General features: G+C 52.7%; 1 protein-coding gene and 1 pseudogene across 2 annotated transcripts; one reads left to right on the top strand and one right to left on the bottom strand.

Annotated features, from left to right (window-relative positions):
- Nucleotides 1-113: 113 nt before the first annotated feature.
- Nucleotides 114-8224, top strand: MPST (mercaptopyruvate sulfurtransferase). Its single transcript, XM_077914638.1, has 3 exons — nt 114-164; nt 3674-4301; nt 7659-8224. The coding sequence occupies exons 1-3, from the start codon at nt 129-131 to the stop codon at nt 7955-7957; spliced, it is 963 nt and encodes a 320-aa protein (XP_077770764.1). The 5' UTR covers nt 114-128; the 3' UTR covers nt 7958-8224.
- A 1042-nt stretch (nt 8225-9266) lies between these two features.
- On the bottom strand, nt 9267-16504 carry LOC144323777 (dnaJ homolog subfamily A member 1 pseudogene; annotated as a pseudogene). Its single transcript, XR_013389127.1, has 2 exons — nt 9824-16504; nt 9267-9793 (listed from the first exon to the last, which is right to left on the bottom strand). The product of XR_013389127.1 is annotated as a dnaJ homolog subfamily A member 1 pseudogene (transcript).
- Between the last annotated feature and the right edge of the window lie 894 nt (nt 16505-17398).

The following is a 17398-nucleotide window of genomic DNA, read 5'->3' as shown; positions in this document are numbered from 1 at the left end:
CAGCGGCGGCTCCAAGTGGCCGCGGCGGTGGGCTGTGCCGGAGGCTCCTCCCTCTGGCCGGCCTCAGGTTGGTGGCGGGAGGCGGGGACGGCTGCGGGCGCGGGGAGGGGGCGCCCGGCGCAGGGGCCATGACCGATCCCGGAAGCCCGGAGCCCGAGAGCCGGGTAACTGCTGCGGCCTCGCGCTTGCCTTTCTCGAGGGGGAGGTGGAGCACCGGGGCGCGGGCGCGGGGCTCCCCCGCGGGGCCTGAGCGGGGCAGGCGGCTTCAGCCCGGGAGGGAAGGCGGCCCCTTGGCTTGCCCCTGAGGATGGCTGTCCGCAGCCGCTGGGGCGGCCTGCACCGTGGCCTCCGCGTGAGCCGCGGGTGGGGAGCTGGGGGTGGGGGTGGGGGTGGGGTGGGGCCACCTGGTGCCACCCGAGACAGTGAGAGGGAGGGAGGACTAATAAAGCCCCACGGAGGGGCTAGGGAGGCCAGGCCGAGTGACCTAGAGGCTCCAAGAGAAGGAACTGGCACAGAACTTGCTGGAGTGAAATGAAACTAGCAGTGGCCAAGGCCTGCGCGGTGAGCGCTTTGCTCCTCCGGTTTTACTGACTTCCCACAACAACTGCGGAGCAAGCCCAGAAACTTATTTTAAGACTAGAGAGACAGGCCTAGCGAGTTACCCGAGTTACCCCAGAAGCTCGAAGTGGGGTTGAGGCCCCTCAGTGGTTAATCTCAGATCTGAAGCCCAGGTGGCCTGCGTGGCCTGCCTGCTGCCTCTGTTTACCTGGCTCACCGCCAAAGCCTCATGATTTTTGAAAAAAAAAAAAAAAAAAATTGCCTTTGTTTTTAATTAACCTAATTAATTGTAAATTTATATAATTTATTTTCTTAACAATGGCTGTGTTTCACCACCACTGAACCGTCATTCCTGAAAATGGAGCAATTGGTTCTTGCAAGCTGGTGGGCCACCCCTCCTCTTACTCAGCTTTTTGCATATGTCTGTTCCATATGTCTGTTATGCTTTTCTCATCCCCCTTTTAAAGTTTCTTCTCATTCTGAAATAATTATATTCTCACAGGAAGTTGAAAAATTCATACTCTGATGAGCATTTCCCTGGAGAATCATCTGAACTTTGTGTTTTGCTCTGAGGTGCAGAGGGGTTCTCAGGAGGAAGTAGGTGGGGGGCAAGTTCTTGAGGATTGCCCAGTGTGACTGGAGCCCTGTTCTCCCAGGGCCCACCCCAGATGACAGCCTGGGCCTCACACTTCCCCTAGTGTAGTTTGTACACTCCTGAGATGGGCTTGGGGCTGTCCTGTGTGTCCTAGAGTCCTTCACTCCCAGAGCACATGGCCCTGCATGATCCAGGCCTGGCAAGCACACAAGGACCGGGTCTGTGCCCTTCAGTGACACACAGCCTGCTCCCCCAGACGGTTCTTTGCCTGCATCAGCCCTTTGTGAAAACTGCCAATCAAGGGGGGCATCAGGGCAGGATGATCTCAGACCTGAAGTCCCACCCAATCCTGAAATTCTAAGATTCTAGATATGTTGCTGTTGTTCGAAGGTGAGAGTAACTTTTCAGAAATAGTGGGATTTTTATTAGGCCATTTTTAGTGATTATTAAAACCAGCCATATGCAGTGCATTATGGTGGCCCCTTGACATTCGTTAATTTCCACCATAAGAGCTGAAGGTTGGACGCTCCATAAGAAGTGAAAATGGCCAGGGAGCCCACCATGCCAGCCCTCACACAGCTAGTTAAGGAACAGAATGATTCACACTGACTTGAGACTGGGGCTCTGACTCAAAATTCGGGGTTCTTTCTACTGTAAGTGGATCCTCGGAAAAAAAAAAACAAGGAGCCCCAAGAATAGTGGGGGGGGGTGAAGCCACCATGGCTCATGGATGGATTCCTCAAGAAGGGGCTCGCAGCATTCCCCAACATTATCTAGCTGTGGCATAACCCACAGATATCAGGATCACCCCTTAGCCAAAGTCCCCTTGGTAGCCTCCTTATCCTAAAGGTCAAGCTGCAGGTTCCTGGACCTCTGTAAAGGTCAAATCAGTTTGCCCCTCCTCTTCCTCCAGGAAGACTTCCCACCTCTTCTCCCACCCTGGGCTGAGATAGTGGCCCCTCTGTGCTCACACAGTACTCCAGACTTTCCTCAATTATGCTGTTGTTGAGCTGGCCTGTGACATCTTTACCCCCAGGGCCTGGTAAAATCAAGAGTTTCTGGGTGTCCAGCACAGTGCCTGGCCATGTGGGTAGAGTGACTTCCTAAAAGGCAGACTGTGATGAGTCTGGGAGGCCTGGGGCACACGGTGTCACACTGCGAACTCATTAGGCCCTGGTCATCACTGACCCGGGGCTGGGGAAGAAGTCCAGCCTCAGGAGCTGAACTCTGGCTTCAGGTCCTGAGGCTGCTCCTGACTAGCTGTGTGAGCAAGGGCAAGGCACTCCCGTCTCTAGTTGCCTCATGCAGCAGATAGGCATCCTTCTATGCCCACAATTAAAGGCTGCGGTGCTTAGCATGTGGCCTGGCCCACAAAGCGCCTGTTCTCTACCCACCCCTTCCCCTCCATGGCAGGACTGTCTGGTATGGATGGTAAGGTTGTGCACTGCTAAAGGGGTAAGGGAGTGCAGACCTGCAGCTCACACTCACTCACCCATCGAGTCACGTGCCCTGGCCGAAGGGGCACCTTTCTCTAAACTTTGCAAAGGCACCCAGTGGACTAGGAGCTGTTTGTACAGGGGCTCAACACGTTCAGAGCATCCCAGCCCAGGAAGGTTGTGACCTGGCACATCCTGGGCTGGTGTACTCTCAGCTGCTGGCCCGCAGAGGAGCGGAGGAGAGAGGGCATGAGGCACTGTCACTGTTGCAGCTGCTGCATGAAGGTTCAGAGAGAGAAGTTCAGGCTCAGAGGTTAGAATCTGACCTTGCCAGATCCCCAGAGCGTGCACAGTGCTTGCCCTCGAGCGTCTGGATTCTGGTGTCAGAATGCCCGGGGTGAAGCCTGGCAGCAGGGCTTTAGCTGCTGACCTTAGCCAACTCAGTACACTTATATGATCCTCACTGTCACCCTGTGTGAAACGGTGAGAATATTAGCAACCTTCTTGAGGCTCCTGGTCCAACAAAAAACTGAGAGCCTACTCTGTGTCCTGCAGTGTTCTGAAGTATTGTGAGATTAAGTGACGCACAGCAAGGAGTCGGCATATCCCAGCTACTGTTCCCATGAGGCCGCTTATATAAACGCTGGATGAATGAATGAGTGAATGAATTCCACCAGGGACCCTGGTTGGTGGCAAGTGAAGCAGAGCTGCATCTTGGGGAGGGCCTCAAGCTTGGCCCCTACTTGCCTGCGGTGCTTGTGCTCTGTCCCGACTGCCCCCCACCTGCCACCCCCAGCCAGCAGCGGGTGAAAGCCCCCCTCCCCTGCCCCCCAGGCCGGTCATTCCGCTGCTCCTCACTGTGTATAGGTCCTGGAGCAGGGAGGGGAGGAGAGGCTCTGGCGACGACGGAAGTGTGCCCCTGGGTTCACTGCCGCCGCCGCCGCTTTTCTGTGCTCCCTGGACTCTGCCCTCCCCGGGGCTCCACCGCCCTGGGGGCCAGGCCAGCCCCAGCGGTGCAGGCGTTTCCCAACCCCTGCGCCGGCCTCTTGCAGGATTCCCTCCTGACACCCTCCCTGTCGCCCAGGCCTGCAGCCCCAGGGACGCCGCCGCCACCATGGCCCCACAGCAGCTCTTCCGCGCGCTCGTGTCGGCGCAGTGGGTGGCCGAGGCGCTGCGGGCTCCGCGCGCGGGGCAGCCCCTGCAGCTGCTCGACGCCTCCTGGTACCTGCCGAAGCTGGGCCGCGACGCGCGCCGCGAGTTCGAGGAGCGCCACATCCCCGGCGCCGCCTTCTTTGACATCGACCAGTGCAGCGACCGCACGTCGCCCTACGACCACATGCTGCCCAGCGCCGAGCACTTCGCGGAGTACGCGGGCCGCCTGGGCGTGGGCGCCGCCACCCACGTCGTGGTCTACGACGCCAGCGACCAGGGCCTGTACGCCGCGCCGCGCGTCTGGTGGATGTTCCGCGCCTTCGGCCACCGCACCGTGTCGCTGCTGGACGGCGGCCTCCGCCACTGGCTGCGCCTGGGCCTCCCGCTGAGCTCGGGCAAAAGCCGCCCCGCGCCCGCCGCCGACTTCCGCGCCGCGCTCGACCCCGCCTTCGTCAAGACCTACGAGGACCTCAAGGAGAACCTGGAATCCCGGCGCTTCCAGGTGGTGGACGCCCGCGCCGCCGGCCGGTTCCGGGGCACCGAGCCCGAGCCCCGAGACGGTAACGAACGCGCGCACGGGGGCGGGCGGTCCGCTGGGGCGCGGGCGCACGTGCGCCCCCGAGCCCTGCCTCGTCCTTGCCCTTAAAGGACATCCTGAGATTTGGATTCTAGTCGCCTCCCTCTCTGAGCTTCACTGGCTTTATTCCTAAAGAGAGGACAGTGATACTTGCGCCACCGCCCACTGGTGCTTGGGGCCGTGACCACCCCAAACTCATTGAGTGTCCTGTATTAGGGTGAGAAGCCAAACAGCCCCACCTGGATTCTATGGATGTAAGGGGGTCTCTGAGGCATAGGCAGGGTGGCAGGCCAATTTAGGAAAAACCCAAAAGGATGGAGCTTGGTCAGGTGTACACCTGCTGGTGATGGAGACAAACAGGAGGAGGAGGAGGGGTCCGTGGAAAGGCCCTTAGAGGGACCAAGACTTGCAGAGGGCAGGATAGTGGGGCCACTAGAGAGAATGGGGGAGATTGCTGCCCCAGGTTGCAGAGAAACTTGAGATGGTTGCTGGCTGGGGTTGGGGCAGAGGCCTCTGCCTATGAGCTGGAGGCAAGGAGACTACAGGAAAGCCATGTATGAGGTGGCCAGGGGTTCCCACAAACAGGTGGGTCAGTGGCCACATTGGTGCGAGCCTGTGTATGATCCCAAGACGTGGATGCTGTCATAGGGCAGAGGAGGAAATGGAGTCTCAGGGTAGCTACCTTGCTCTGAGTCAGAAGGCAGCCCAGCCGGGATTTGAGTCAGTAAATTTAGCTGCAGTGAGCAACCAGTAATTACCCAGACTTTTCTTTTAGTGCCTTCTTTGGGGAGGAGGCAAGGTACTTGCCATTTCCTCTGGGAGTCTGGCCCTGAATGGCATCCCCCCATTCCCCTGAATCAGGGTTGGGGCTTCTATTCTGTGCTTATAAAGCAGCTTGAGCTGTCCTATCCTAACAGTGTTTCGGACGGCCCGAGGACAAGGGTCATCCACGCCTCCAGTGCATCCCAAAGACTGACCCAACAGCTGGCACAGAGTCAAATGTCCTAGAGAGATCTGGGGAATTGAGAAGGAAGGACCCTGCCACATGGAACCGTGCAGAACAATATTGACATTAGGTCAAACCATAGGAAATTACTGATGGCCAAACATGTTTGATGCTACATAAGTGACAGTTTTATGTGGCTCAGCCTAATAAGGATGCCACCTTGAGCCTGTGAGGTGCTGTAGCTCAGCCCTTGGGGGAGGGGGAGCAACAGAGGGCAGTGAGCTACTTGGCAAGTCAGCTAATCTAATCTCTGAACTGCAGCTTTTGCACTGTGTGAAATAAGAGCAGAAACACAGAGCTTACAGGAAGCAGTGAGGGTCAGATGTCAAAATGAGAACAAATGTATACAATGCTCAGCTCAGTGCACACACAAGGCGCACTAAGAAACAGGACATGACATAATTAAGGAGTGCTTCTGTGGTTGTGTCTCTTCATGGAGGTGCTTAATGGTGCTTAATGCTACCGCAGTCCTGCTTACTCATCTGTAAATGGGCCACCGTGGTACACACCTTGCAGGCTTGTGGAGGTGGCCTGAGCCACTGCATATAAAGGCTGGATCTAGATCCGTGGCAAACATCACCTCATTGTTCCCGCCACACAGCCTGAGACCTGCACAAGTGACCCCTTGAAGAGGGGCCACATGGGTGGGGCAGGGTAGGGGGAAGCATGCTTTACTTGATGGGGGTTCGTGGCACAGGGACAGCCCTGCGGTGACGGTGGCCAACCTGGGTTGAGAGCTTGCTCTTCGTCCTTGCTCCGGGTTGGTCTCTCTGTGACGTCTCCCAGCGAGCCGTTTCTGCACCTACGCGAGGCTGCAGGATGCACTCCAATCTCACCAGGGACTCGAGTGCTGGCTACACGCTAAGTCCTGGCAGCAGCTACCCATGCGGGTCAGCAGTTCCCTGGAGGAGGTCACCCCTCTGCAGGAGGAAACCAGGGCAGAAGCCACCAGTCTAGAACCCCACCCTTGAGTCTGAATGGTGGAGATTTTTGAGTCATAGGCTATGAAGGTTTATCCTGTTGTAAAATCTCAGTCCTTGGCGTGAACATGGGAATATTAGTGACACCTGCCTCCTAGGAGGTGGTGAAGGCAAAATGATTAGGTTTGGGGGAGGGGAGGTGACCAGCTCTCTAGCCTTGCCCAGGTGCTTTGTGCTATGATCAAAACAATCTTTTGAAAATGGGAGTCTGATTTTCCCTTGCAGTCAGGTCAAAGCCCAACGCCTTAATCCAGGTGGTTCCCCTTGGGCCTCAGGTTCCCCCCTGTCTGTGCTTTTGCCCAGTGACCTTTACCCCTGTAAACACCATGTGATTTCCTGCCTCCTCCGATTCCCCCCTGCCCCGCCCCACCTTTCTCCAGTCTGTGGTGCTTTCAGCCCCCAACGCCCAGACCCCTCTGCCTGCAGACCCCTTCTCACCCTCAGTGCCTTCTCAGAGAAGCTTCCTTGCCCCCATGGCCTGGCGGTTAGCAGCACCAGCTCTGGGGCCTCTCTGACTTGGGCAACTTAGTCTGTGTGCCTCAGTTTCCTCATCTAGGTAAAGGGGAGGATCATCATTTCTGTCCCGTAGAGTTTGGGGGAGAATTAAAGGAGAAGATACACAGAGGGGCTCAGAATAGTGCCTGGCACAAAGTAAGCGCTCAATAATAATCAACTATTATTATTACTGTTAATATCTTTCATAATGTGTCCCATGGCACCCCGTAGGGCCTTTGTAACACCTTTCATACATGTAATGGCTCACTTATGCCTGTCCACCCTGCCAGATCAATTCCTTTACTGCAAGTGCAAGGAGTCCTAGCCAGGCAGAGGTCTTGTTTATCTTTTTTTTTTTTTTAATTTTTATTTATTTATGATAGTCACAGAGAGAGAGAGAGGCAGAGACACAGGCAGAGGGAGAAGCAGGCTCCATGCACCGGGAGCCTGATGTGGGACTCGATCCCGGGTCTTCAGGATCGCGCCCTGGGTCAAAGGCAGGCTCCAAACCGCTGCGCCACCCAGGGATCCCGGTCTTGTTTATCTTTATCACCCTCAGGGCACATGGGTGATCAGGAAGCCAGGGGCAGGGCAAGACTTGATGGGGTCAGAATCTTAGGTCCCAATTCCAGCCAGCAATTTGCTAGATGTGGGACCTTGCACAGTACCAAACCTCAACATGCCCGTCTGTAATATGGGAATGCCCGTAAGTAGCGCCTGGGTCGCCTGGCTGTATGGACTGCGTGGGATGACGCATTTAGAGAGGCTTTAGTGCCGTGGCTGTCGGGGAGGCTGTCGTAGTACAGCGGGGACCATTCATACACCATTGTACTTGTTCCTTCCTGCCCTCCTGCTGTAGGCATCGAACCTGGCCACATCCCCGGCACTGTGAACATCCCCTTCACAGACTTCCTGACCAGCGAGGGTCTGGAGAAGAGCCCCGAGGAGATCAACCGTCTGTTCCAGGACAAGAAGGTGGACTTGTCCCAGCCGCTGGTGGCCACGTGTGGCTCCGGCGTCACAGCCTGCCACGTGGCACTGGGAGCTTACCTCTGCGGCAAGCCCGATGTGCCCATCTACGACGGCTCCTGGGTGGAGTGGTACATGCGCGCCCAGCCGGAGGAAGTCATCTCCGAGGGCCGGGGGAAGACCCACTGAGGCTGGGCAGGACGCAAGGAGCTGTGCCAGAGTCAGTTCTGACTCTGCTTTGACCAAGTGTGTGTTTCTTCCTGCAAGTCAGGTGGCACACAGGGGAACATCCCAGAGCCCAGGAATTCTGTTGACTTGTGGGCTTCCGACAGAGGCCGGAGAGAAGGTGGTGGTGGGCGCAGGGGAAGGCAGCCTCCCACCTGCTGAGGTGAGGCCCTCCCTTCCTTCTGTTTCACTAATGAGGAAATAAAATGGCCAAGTGCCTAATCTTTCTAACTGGGGGGCTGCCTGGTTTTCCTGAGGAGCTGGTGGTTCCAGCATGCCCAGCAAAGGTAGTTCCGTGGAGCCTGAGGGTCTTGGGGATCCCATCCCTGCCTTCTGAGCAGGACAGGAGCCCCAGAGCCCTTCCATTCCTATGACCAGAGTGCCCCTAGCAAGCTGTCCCCCACTCCGTAATGCTGGGGGCCTCGCTTCTGGCTTCTGGGCTATTTAAGATGCATCTTGCTGTGATATGTCTGGAGTACCACCCAAAGGCCCACCCAGGTCAATAGTGTGTCTCCTCTTGAGACAGAGATGGGTCTGAACTGGTAAGAGGCTGTACCGCACTGAGGAGGCTTGTCCTGGCCAGGACAGGATGTTTGGGAGAGGGGCTGAGTACAGCCTCTCTGGGATCCCACACTTGGAGGCCAGCGTCTGGAGCTACCAGGGAGTGGGGTGGGGGGACCCAGGGGGGGTTGATCCTTTCTGCTCAAGGGACACTTCTGCCTGCAGGCTTCCTGAGGCTCCAGAGGAGGCTCTGTCCTCCTCTCTCTATATTTGCCCTTTGTGCAGAGATAGACATGGTGTCTGAGAAAGCCCCAGATGGCCCCTGCCCGAAGTTGGGTCACATCTCCCCATATCCAAGCCCCCAGGGCAAAGAGGCAACATGGGTCGGTATTGGGGAGAACCCGAGGAGAAGGAAACCAGAGTGGACAGTGACTTACCCAAGGGCACACGATGGATTTACCGCAGAGCTGGGCCAGACCCAGGTTTCCTGACTCTGAGTTTACTCTTTGTAGCTGCGACCCCCATCACATTTCCTCTGACGCTGAGTCCCCTCCCAAGTCCACGGCCACGAGGGAGCCAACAGGACAGAATCCTGGTTTTTCTGAATGGGAGCTCTAAAGTAAGTCCCAACCTCTCTGAGCCCCTAAAATGGGAAGAATGCATAGTTCAGAAGGAGGGATTTCAGACAAAGCTTTAGGCAGGAGCTCATTGCAGAGTCCAATTTTTTTTAAGATTGTATTTATTTATTCGTGAGAGACACAGAGAGAGAGAAAGTCAGAGACACGGGCAGAGGGAGAAGCAGGCTCCCTGTGGGGAAACTGATGCGGGACTCAATCCCAGGACCCCAGGATCATGCCTTGAGCCGAAAGCAGACACTCAACCACTGAGCCACCCAGGTACCCCAGTTTCTTCATCTTTAAAATGGGAGTCATAGCATTTCCCTTGAGCAATATGGGGATTAAGTGAGCGGATCCACTGAAACCTTTGAGTGTGGTGCTGGGCACAGAGTAAATATCAAGTGTTCCTGTTATTTTTTTTTATTTTTTTTATTATTTGTTTATTTATTTGCTTTGTAATCAGTATATTAAGGAGACATTCATACATTTCAATTGCTTAATTCTGATTCCAGATTTAAGCTTGTGAACATGACTTTTAAACATACAATTAAAGCTATTCATCATAATTTGCTATACTACCAACATGAAATTACAGTTACTTCGGAGCCTAAGTTAAATGGTTTAAAGTAAGCCTGTCACATACCTAGAAGACACCTTCTGTCTCATACATGCAAATTAACTTCTCCATACATGCAAATTAACTTCTCCATACATGCAAATTAACGTCTCTTCACTCTAAGGTACCCTGCTCCTAAAGTCACTACTCTGAAGTTTATCATGGTCCAAAGAGAAGGAAAAAAAGTATAACCAGGACTGATACATATATATATATAAAAGATGGCACAGAAGGAAATGCAATTCTACAAGTGCAAGCCCTCAAGCAGCAGCATATGATAAACCCCTTCTTTAGAGAGGTATCCTTTCTATCACTGATACCACAGGCCAGATTACATAGCATGCCATCTTCAAGTAACAGTTGAGGCAATAAAATGCAGATGCATCACAATGAATCCTACTTAACGTAACTACAGACCAACACTTCTCTACAAATTAATAAATTCTTTGATTGCCAATTAAATACAAGTTTTAACTTCATAGCTTAACAATTAACGGTCATACACTGAAGTCAATACATACACCTAGCATTTCAGTCTAAACTGTTTCATATACATAGAGCTGCAATCAATTACAAGGTATGGCCTAACAAAAGCTAGGGGAGATTTTTTAAAAGTAGTTTTTACAGTATTAAACTTATCTTACACACTGAAGTCATCATACATACAGGGCAAAGTCAGAGCTTTTATATTTGAGTTTATTCTTCATTTAACTTTTAAAACACTACTAGAGTTGAATATTAAAACAAAAACAATAGCAAGTAGTGAGCTATGATTATAGTCCTTCACTCATCCACTACTGCATATAAAATGCCAGCAGCAGTGTTATTCACCGGCCCCACTAAGAGGTCTGACACTGAACACCACCCCTAGGATGATGTTCATCATCCTCATATGCTTCCCCATTGGTTTTTTTTTTTTTTTTTAATTTTTATTTATTTATGATAGTCACAGAGAGAGAGAGAGAGAGGCAGAGACACAGGCAGAGGGAGAAGCAGGCTCCATGCACCGGGAGCCCGATGTGGGATTCGATCCCGGGTCTCCAGGATCGCGCCCTGGGCCAAAGGCAGGCGCCAAACCACTGCGCCACCCAGGGATCCCCTGCTTCCCCATTGTAATGGTGCCGTCTCTCCTGATTGGGATCGAAGTCCACAAGTTCTACCTGGTCCATTTCATCAGTCTCTTCTACTTCCTTCCTCTCAGGTAGGAGTTTTTCCAGCAAAGAAAGTTTATCAGGAGAGAGAAAGCCGTTCTCGGGGAAGTTTACCTTAAATTCAATGATTAGGCGACCCTTCTCATATGGTCTACGATAAATTGGCATGCCTTCCTTTAGCACACACTTGATATCCCCATGCTTGACAATCTGACCTGGATGAGAGGTGATGACGATCGGTTGTCAAGAGTAGATATTGGCTTTTGAAAGCCACACAGGGCTTCAACCAGCTGTGTATCCATACACATGAAAAGATCTTCTCGTCAAATAAAAACAGCATGGTTCTTCTGATCTAAAACAATGATAATGTCTCCTGGTTCCAGTCCTGGTTCTTGGTCTCCCTCACCATGGAATGTTATCTTCTGGCCATCTTTCATGCCTTTGTCAATATGCACTTCTAGAATCTTCTTCTCTCGAACTATCTTCCTTCCATTGCAGCCTTCACATCTATCTTTAGGACTGATCCGTTCCCCGTGGCCCTGGCACTCCATGCACACAGATTGAATTTGCTGAACCATTCCAGGTCCTATCTGATGAATTCTTATTTGCATTCCAGTACCTTGGCAATTGGGACAACATTCGACTGCTCCTTTCTTACCACCTCGGCCTTCACATTTATCGCAAATCACATTCTTTTGCAGAGCTAGTTTTCTTGTTGCGCCATTATATAAATCTTCTAAGGTTACTGAGAGCTGATGTACAACATTTTTACCTCTTCGTTCTCTCTGCATCCTGCCTCCTCCTCCAAAAAACATATCAAAGATGTCCATGGGGGAACCAAAACCACCACCAGCTCCACCTTCTTTAATTGCCTGTTCTCCTCCTTTGTCATATAATTCCCTTTTCTTTGCATCAGAGAGCTCTTCATAAGCTTGAGAAATCTGTTTATACTTCTCTTCTTCATTTGGATTCTTATCAGGGTGGTACTTCAAGGCCAGTTTTCTGTAAGCCTTTTTCAATTCCTCCTGGGTGACATTGGGTTTGACCCCCAAAACATCACAGTAAGTGGTTTCTTTCACCATTTTCTATAGCCGGTGAGAGGGCCGAAGCCGGTGTGGGGAGCGGGAAGGAGCGCGTTGCTGGGCGCAGCTCGGGCAGCCGCTGCTCCTCCGCATCCCACCGAACGTTCTGGAAAGTTCCGCCCTGTTATTTTTTTTTAAAAGAACTTTTACTTATTTGGCATGTCGCGTGCCTCATGTACTTCTGGCATTTGGGGCGAGAGGACAACAAATACAAGAATTATGTTTCTGCCCTCGAAAGGCTTCCCAGCCAGGGAGTGAAACTGGCCAATGCTATCATATTTCCAGAAAGAAGGGAGTATTGTGAGGTGGCAACAGACTCACTCTACAAGTGAGAAAACAAGCTCAGAGAGGTTGAGTGATTTCCCCGAGGACACACGGCTTGAGAGAGGGGCCTAACTGGAGTTAGAAATCTCAGGGTGGAAGCCCCTCCCACTGGTCTTTCCTCTGGTGGCTTTCCAGATTTCAGGATCAAGGGGAGAATGGGGTGTCACTCAGGGTTTGGAAACACGAGTGACAAGCTCAGGGAAGAAGGCCAAGTGTCGTCTCCCAATTCTGTGAGGAGACATTCTGAGCTACGGCATTTAAGCAAGGGGTTTGGCTAGGCTTTTTCCCCCACCCTGGCCTCTTCCCAGCCAGGCACCCTTGCTGATCCCAGCTGAGATGTTTCCTCCTGGGAAGGTCCTGGATGGGTCTGGACAGGTTCAGAGAATTGCCCAGAGGCAGGAGAAAGGAGACTTGCCTTTCTAGGATTCCCAAAGTTGTAGTTTAACTTTGAGGAGTTGACTGGGCTCCACCCTGCCTCTTGCAAGGCTGAACTCCCAGAATGATTAACCACTTACCGCAGGATCCCCACCTCTGCCAGCACCCACGCCACCCACCCCGTGTGTTCCAGGCAGAAACTTGCCACACTGGACAACAAGGATGATGAAATTTTTGTTCACTTGGCAAATATTTGCTGAGCACCCCCCTGTGTCAGGGACAGTTGGACAATTCCCAGCCTTGTCTAACCAGCTACACCGGAACATGCTCATTCCTTGGATGGTTGCCTCGAGGGATCACGGCCCGAAGCCCCCGCCCCACCCACAGCGGACGATCCTGGTGCTTGGAATCAGTTCTGCATGAGGCCCCAGAGGGTCTGCCTTCTAGATCCTTTGGGGCGGGGCCACCATCGTCTAATCTGAGAAATGGGAGCAAATTGTAGGTGTGCCGTCAGGTAAGGTCAAGTTCAAAACAATATAAGGTGTCAACTCCTACTGGAATAACCCAGCTATATACGCACAATGGAGCTTTATTCCGAATTTATGGGGGAATGAGTCATTCAGGAAGAGATGGAATTTTTTAGGTTACTGAAGCTTTACAATTTTAAGCACCAGAAGTTTCAACCTATTTACCTGGTGGGGGTGGAACATGGTATACTTGAATACCAAGAGGCTTTGTTTTACCATTGCACAGTGATCCTTTCTGGGGCCATTTGCTCTTGACCTAAATGGCTCCAGCTGCTGTGCCATCCAGGTCCTTGCAAGTCTGAATTTTTCTTGCTGCCCATCCTTCCTGGTTCCTGTCACATTCCCCAGAGTATCTGCCTGCTTCTAGGTGGGCCCACACTCTCTGGATATGGATAAGCCCTTTCAGTGGCTTCTCCCACTTTGTTGAACTGGTCACTCTCAAATCTGGGTCTCTGGCAGCTGGCTGGACCCAGGTCCCATCTGAATTCAGATCCCCTGTGTCCACTGCTGGCTGGGCCTCTCACCCTGCTCCTTGACCCATGTTCCCTGTCTCAGTATGCACGGCCACCACCAAGGGGTCACCTGTGCCCTGACCTGGCAGTGAGTCTCCAGAGTCTACCTCCCTCACCCATGGCCAGTCAGCACTCAGGCCTGGGGAGCTCCACCCCAATTCCCACTACCTTGGACCTCTTACCACCCCGACTCTCAAGATACAAAGATGCCCCGTGTCTCATCCACTAATTCCAGCACCCGCTTTCAAGACAGGCCTTGTACCAGGATCTGAGGCATGGAAGCTAAATATAGACCCTGGGAGGGGAATTGGCCTAATTGGCGGGGGGGATGTGGGGGTGGCGGCAGGGACAGACATACCATGACAGGTGTAGTGAGGAGGACCTGAGAAACGGAACACAGTACAGGAGAGGGTGGAATTGCTGGTTCTGCGTCTGAGAGGCACCTCTGCATGGGGCCAACAGCCCCCTTATGATTTCCCTGGACCCCACCTCAAGGCTTCATGTAGAGAAGTGATAGTGGGGATGCCTAAGGGGCTCAGTCCATGAAGCGTCTGCCTTTATCTTGGGTCGTGATTTCAGGGTCCTGGAATCGAGTCCCACATCAGGCTCCCTGCTCCCCCGGGGAGCCTGCTTCTCCTTCTCTCTCTGCCTGCCTGCCACTCCCCCTGCTCATGCTCCTGCAAGCTCTCTCTCTGTCAAATAAATAAATAAAATCTTAAAAAAAAAAAAAAAGAAAAAGAAAAAGAAAAGAAAAAAGAAGTGAGCAGCCCTGGTGGCTCAGTGGTTTAGCGCCACCTTCAGCCCAGGGCCTGATCCTGGAGACCCGGGTTCAAGTCCCACATCAGGCTCCCTGCATGGAGCCTGCTTCTCTCTCTGCCTGTGTCTCTGCCTCTCTCTCTCTCTCTCTCTCAGTAATAAATACAAATATATTTTTTAAAAAAAGAAATAATAGTGATCAGGGTTTAAAGCACAGCCTCTGGAGGCAGCCAGACCTCCTGCTTCTTGGCTGTGAGTATGGCAGGTGCCTCACGTACCTCTTCTGTGACATGGGGCTAATCCAGTACCCACCTCATAGGATCAGATTCATACAAAGCACTCGAACAAAAGCCAGCATCGTAGGCACTTCGTACACACCTTATTACTCTTACTAACATTCTGTTCTCCCTTCATTCCTGCCTCCCTGTGACAGCCTGAACCCCTGCAAGGATGCCTGCCTTATTCACAGTCCTCTTTCTGCTTTCTGGCCCCAGCGTAGTGACTGGCACAGACAGGTCTTTTTTTTTTTTTTTTTAAGATTTTATTTATTTATTCATGAGAGACACAGAGAAAGAGAGACAGAGACATAGACAGAGGGAAAAGCAGGCTTTCTGTGGGGAGCTCGATGTGGGACTGGATCCCAGGATCCCGGGATCATGACCTGAGCCGAAGGCAGACGCTCAACCACTGAGCCACCCAGGTGCTCCCATGGACAGGTCTTAATGAATGCTTGACATTTATACATATAACTCTGTGAAGGTTGAGGGAGACCCTAATAAGCCGCTCAATTTCTCCAGCACTTTCCTTGCCAGGGAGGATGCTTAGTGTCTTTGTATTCATTTCATCTGACAACCCTGAGGAAGAATGTTCTTCTGCCCCATTTTACAGGTAAGGAAGGTTGGGACCTAGAGAGGTCGCAGGAAGATTCGGGCTAGGATTACAATCCTGGATGGGATGAGTACAGGCCCTAATTAGCTGGAGGCATGTGCCCAGCTGCAGAGCATGGGGCCCAGAACCGTCCGGGTGGCGGGGGGGGGGGGGGGAATTCCCAGGTCTCCTGGGGTCAGGGATGCTTCCCTGGGGTGCAGCAGGGTATTATTACCCCCAGTGAGCCTGGCTGCATCCACGCCTCCTTCTCACCTTCTTCCTCTGCCAGCCTCCGCTCCCTCCCACAGCCTATCCCCATTTCTGAGCCAGGAAAGGCTTGAAAATCAGTTACAAGCCCACTGAGAGAGCAAGTCAAGTAAGAGGAACCAGGCCTGAGTGGGAGCCCACAGGCTGCTTTAGTGAGCGAAAGGCATCGGCTTTGGTGCTTGCATAACCCAGGAGCTAGCGATGAAGAGGGAGAGCCTCACCCAAGAATGGGAATGTTTTTGATGCTGCCTGGTTGACTTTAAAATAAAGCAAGCAGGGGTGCCTGGGGGGCTCAGCAGGTTAAGTATCTGCCTTCAGCTCTGGTCATGATCTCCAGGGTGAAGGGATTGAGCCCCACAACAGGCTCCTTGCTCAGTGGGGAGCCTGCTTCTCCCTCTCCCTCTGACATTCTCCCTGCCTGTGCTCTCTCACTTGCACACTCTCACTCTCTCTCTCTCAAATAAATAAAATCTTAATAAAATAAAGAAAGCAGGTAGATAATGAATTTTGTTTCATTGGGTTTACTTCTGTCTCTAGGATTCCAGAAAGCACTGCTATCTCTCCTCCCCCCCCCGGGATTGGGGTGCAAAATGGCAGGTAAATGCTCCCTCCCACCTGTGGAGAGTGGGTTTGGGTAGGAATTCAGTACCAGAACCATGCTGGCTCTTTTGATAGGCCAGGGCTACAAATGCACTGCCTGTGGCTACACAGGATTCTGGGAGAGGTGAGGTGCGTGCTGTGATGGGCAGAACCGGCCAGAGACTGCCTTGGGCCGGGCAAGAGCTCCCAGCCATCAAGAGCTGCTCTGGGAGCAGAGCTGGAGACGTCCCCTGGGGAGGTATGGGGCCTCTGGCTCGCCCACCTTCACACTACCGACTGGCTCCTCCATCCCCTGGCACCCCCAGCAGCAATTTCTGGCTGCACCCCCAGCAGCAATTTCTGGCTGCCTGGTTGCCCTTCATGGGCCTGGTACCTGTGTCCAGCCTCTGCCATCTTGACTTGGCCCTTGGCCTGACTCACTGTGATGTCTGCTCTGGCAGCTCGCATCTGACAATAACATGCCATGAAGAAACATAGAACAAGGGACACCTGGGTGGCTCAGTGGTTTAGCGCCTGCCTTCGGCCCAAGGCGTGATCCTGGAGTCCCGGGATTGAGTCCCACATCGGGCTCCCTGCAGGGAGCCTGCTTCTCCCTCTGCCTGTGTCTCTGCCTCTCTCTGTGTGTGTCTCTCATGAATATATAAATAAAATCTTTTTAAAAAATGTAGAACAAATGATGGAATCAGGAAAAAAATCACAATTTGGCAATCATCATAGTAACAGTGATAGCAAGAATCATCCATGAATATTAAAATTAATGATGAGAAAAAAGTGTTTGCTGGAAAGCAGGATTTTTTTAAAAGACTTTATTTCAGAGAGAGAGAGAGAGAGAGAGGGAGTGCAAGCATGAGCAAGGGGAGAGGCAGAGGGAGAAGCAGACTCCTTGCTGAGCAGGGAGACTGATGCAGGGCTCAACCCCAGGATCCTGAGATCATGACCTGAGCCCAAGGCAGACAGGTGCTTCACTGACTGAGCCACCCAGGCGCCCCTGGAAAGTGGGATATTAATGTAGTCTCAATTATCTCCCCACAAGACAGCGATGAATTCAAAGCGCAAGACATGAACTGCACATTTCAGACTTGATTGAGACCACCTTAACAAGTGACCAGGTGCCCTTACCAGCGATGGGACAAACTGACACGTGTCCCTCCTTATCGGAGGCATGAGGACACAGCACTGCTTCTGGGTGTTCCTGCCCCAAATGCACACA

Source organism: Canis aureus, chromosome 11 (genome assembly GCF_053574225.1).
Source record: "Canis aureus isolate CA01 chromosome 11, VMU_Caureus_v.1.0, whole genome shotgun sequence".
NCBI lineage: Eukaryota > Metazoa > Chordata > Mammalia > Carnivora > Canidae > Canis > Canis aureus.
This window is presented reverse-complemented; position numbering and strand designations above follow the sequence as displayed.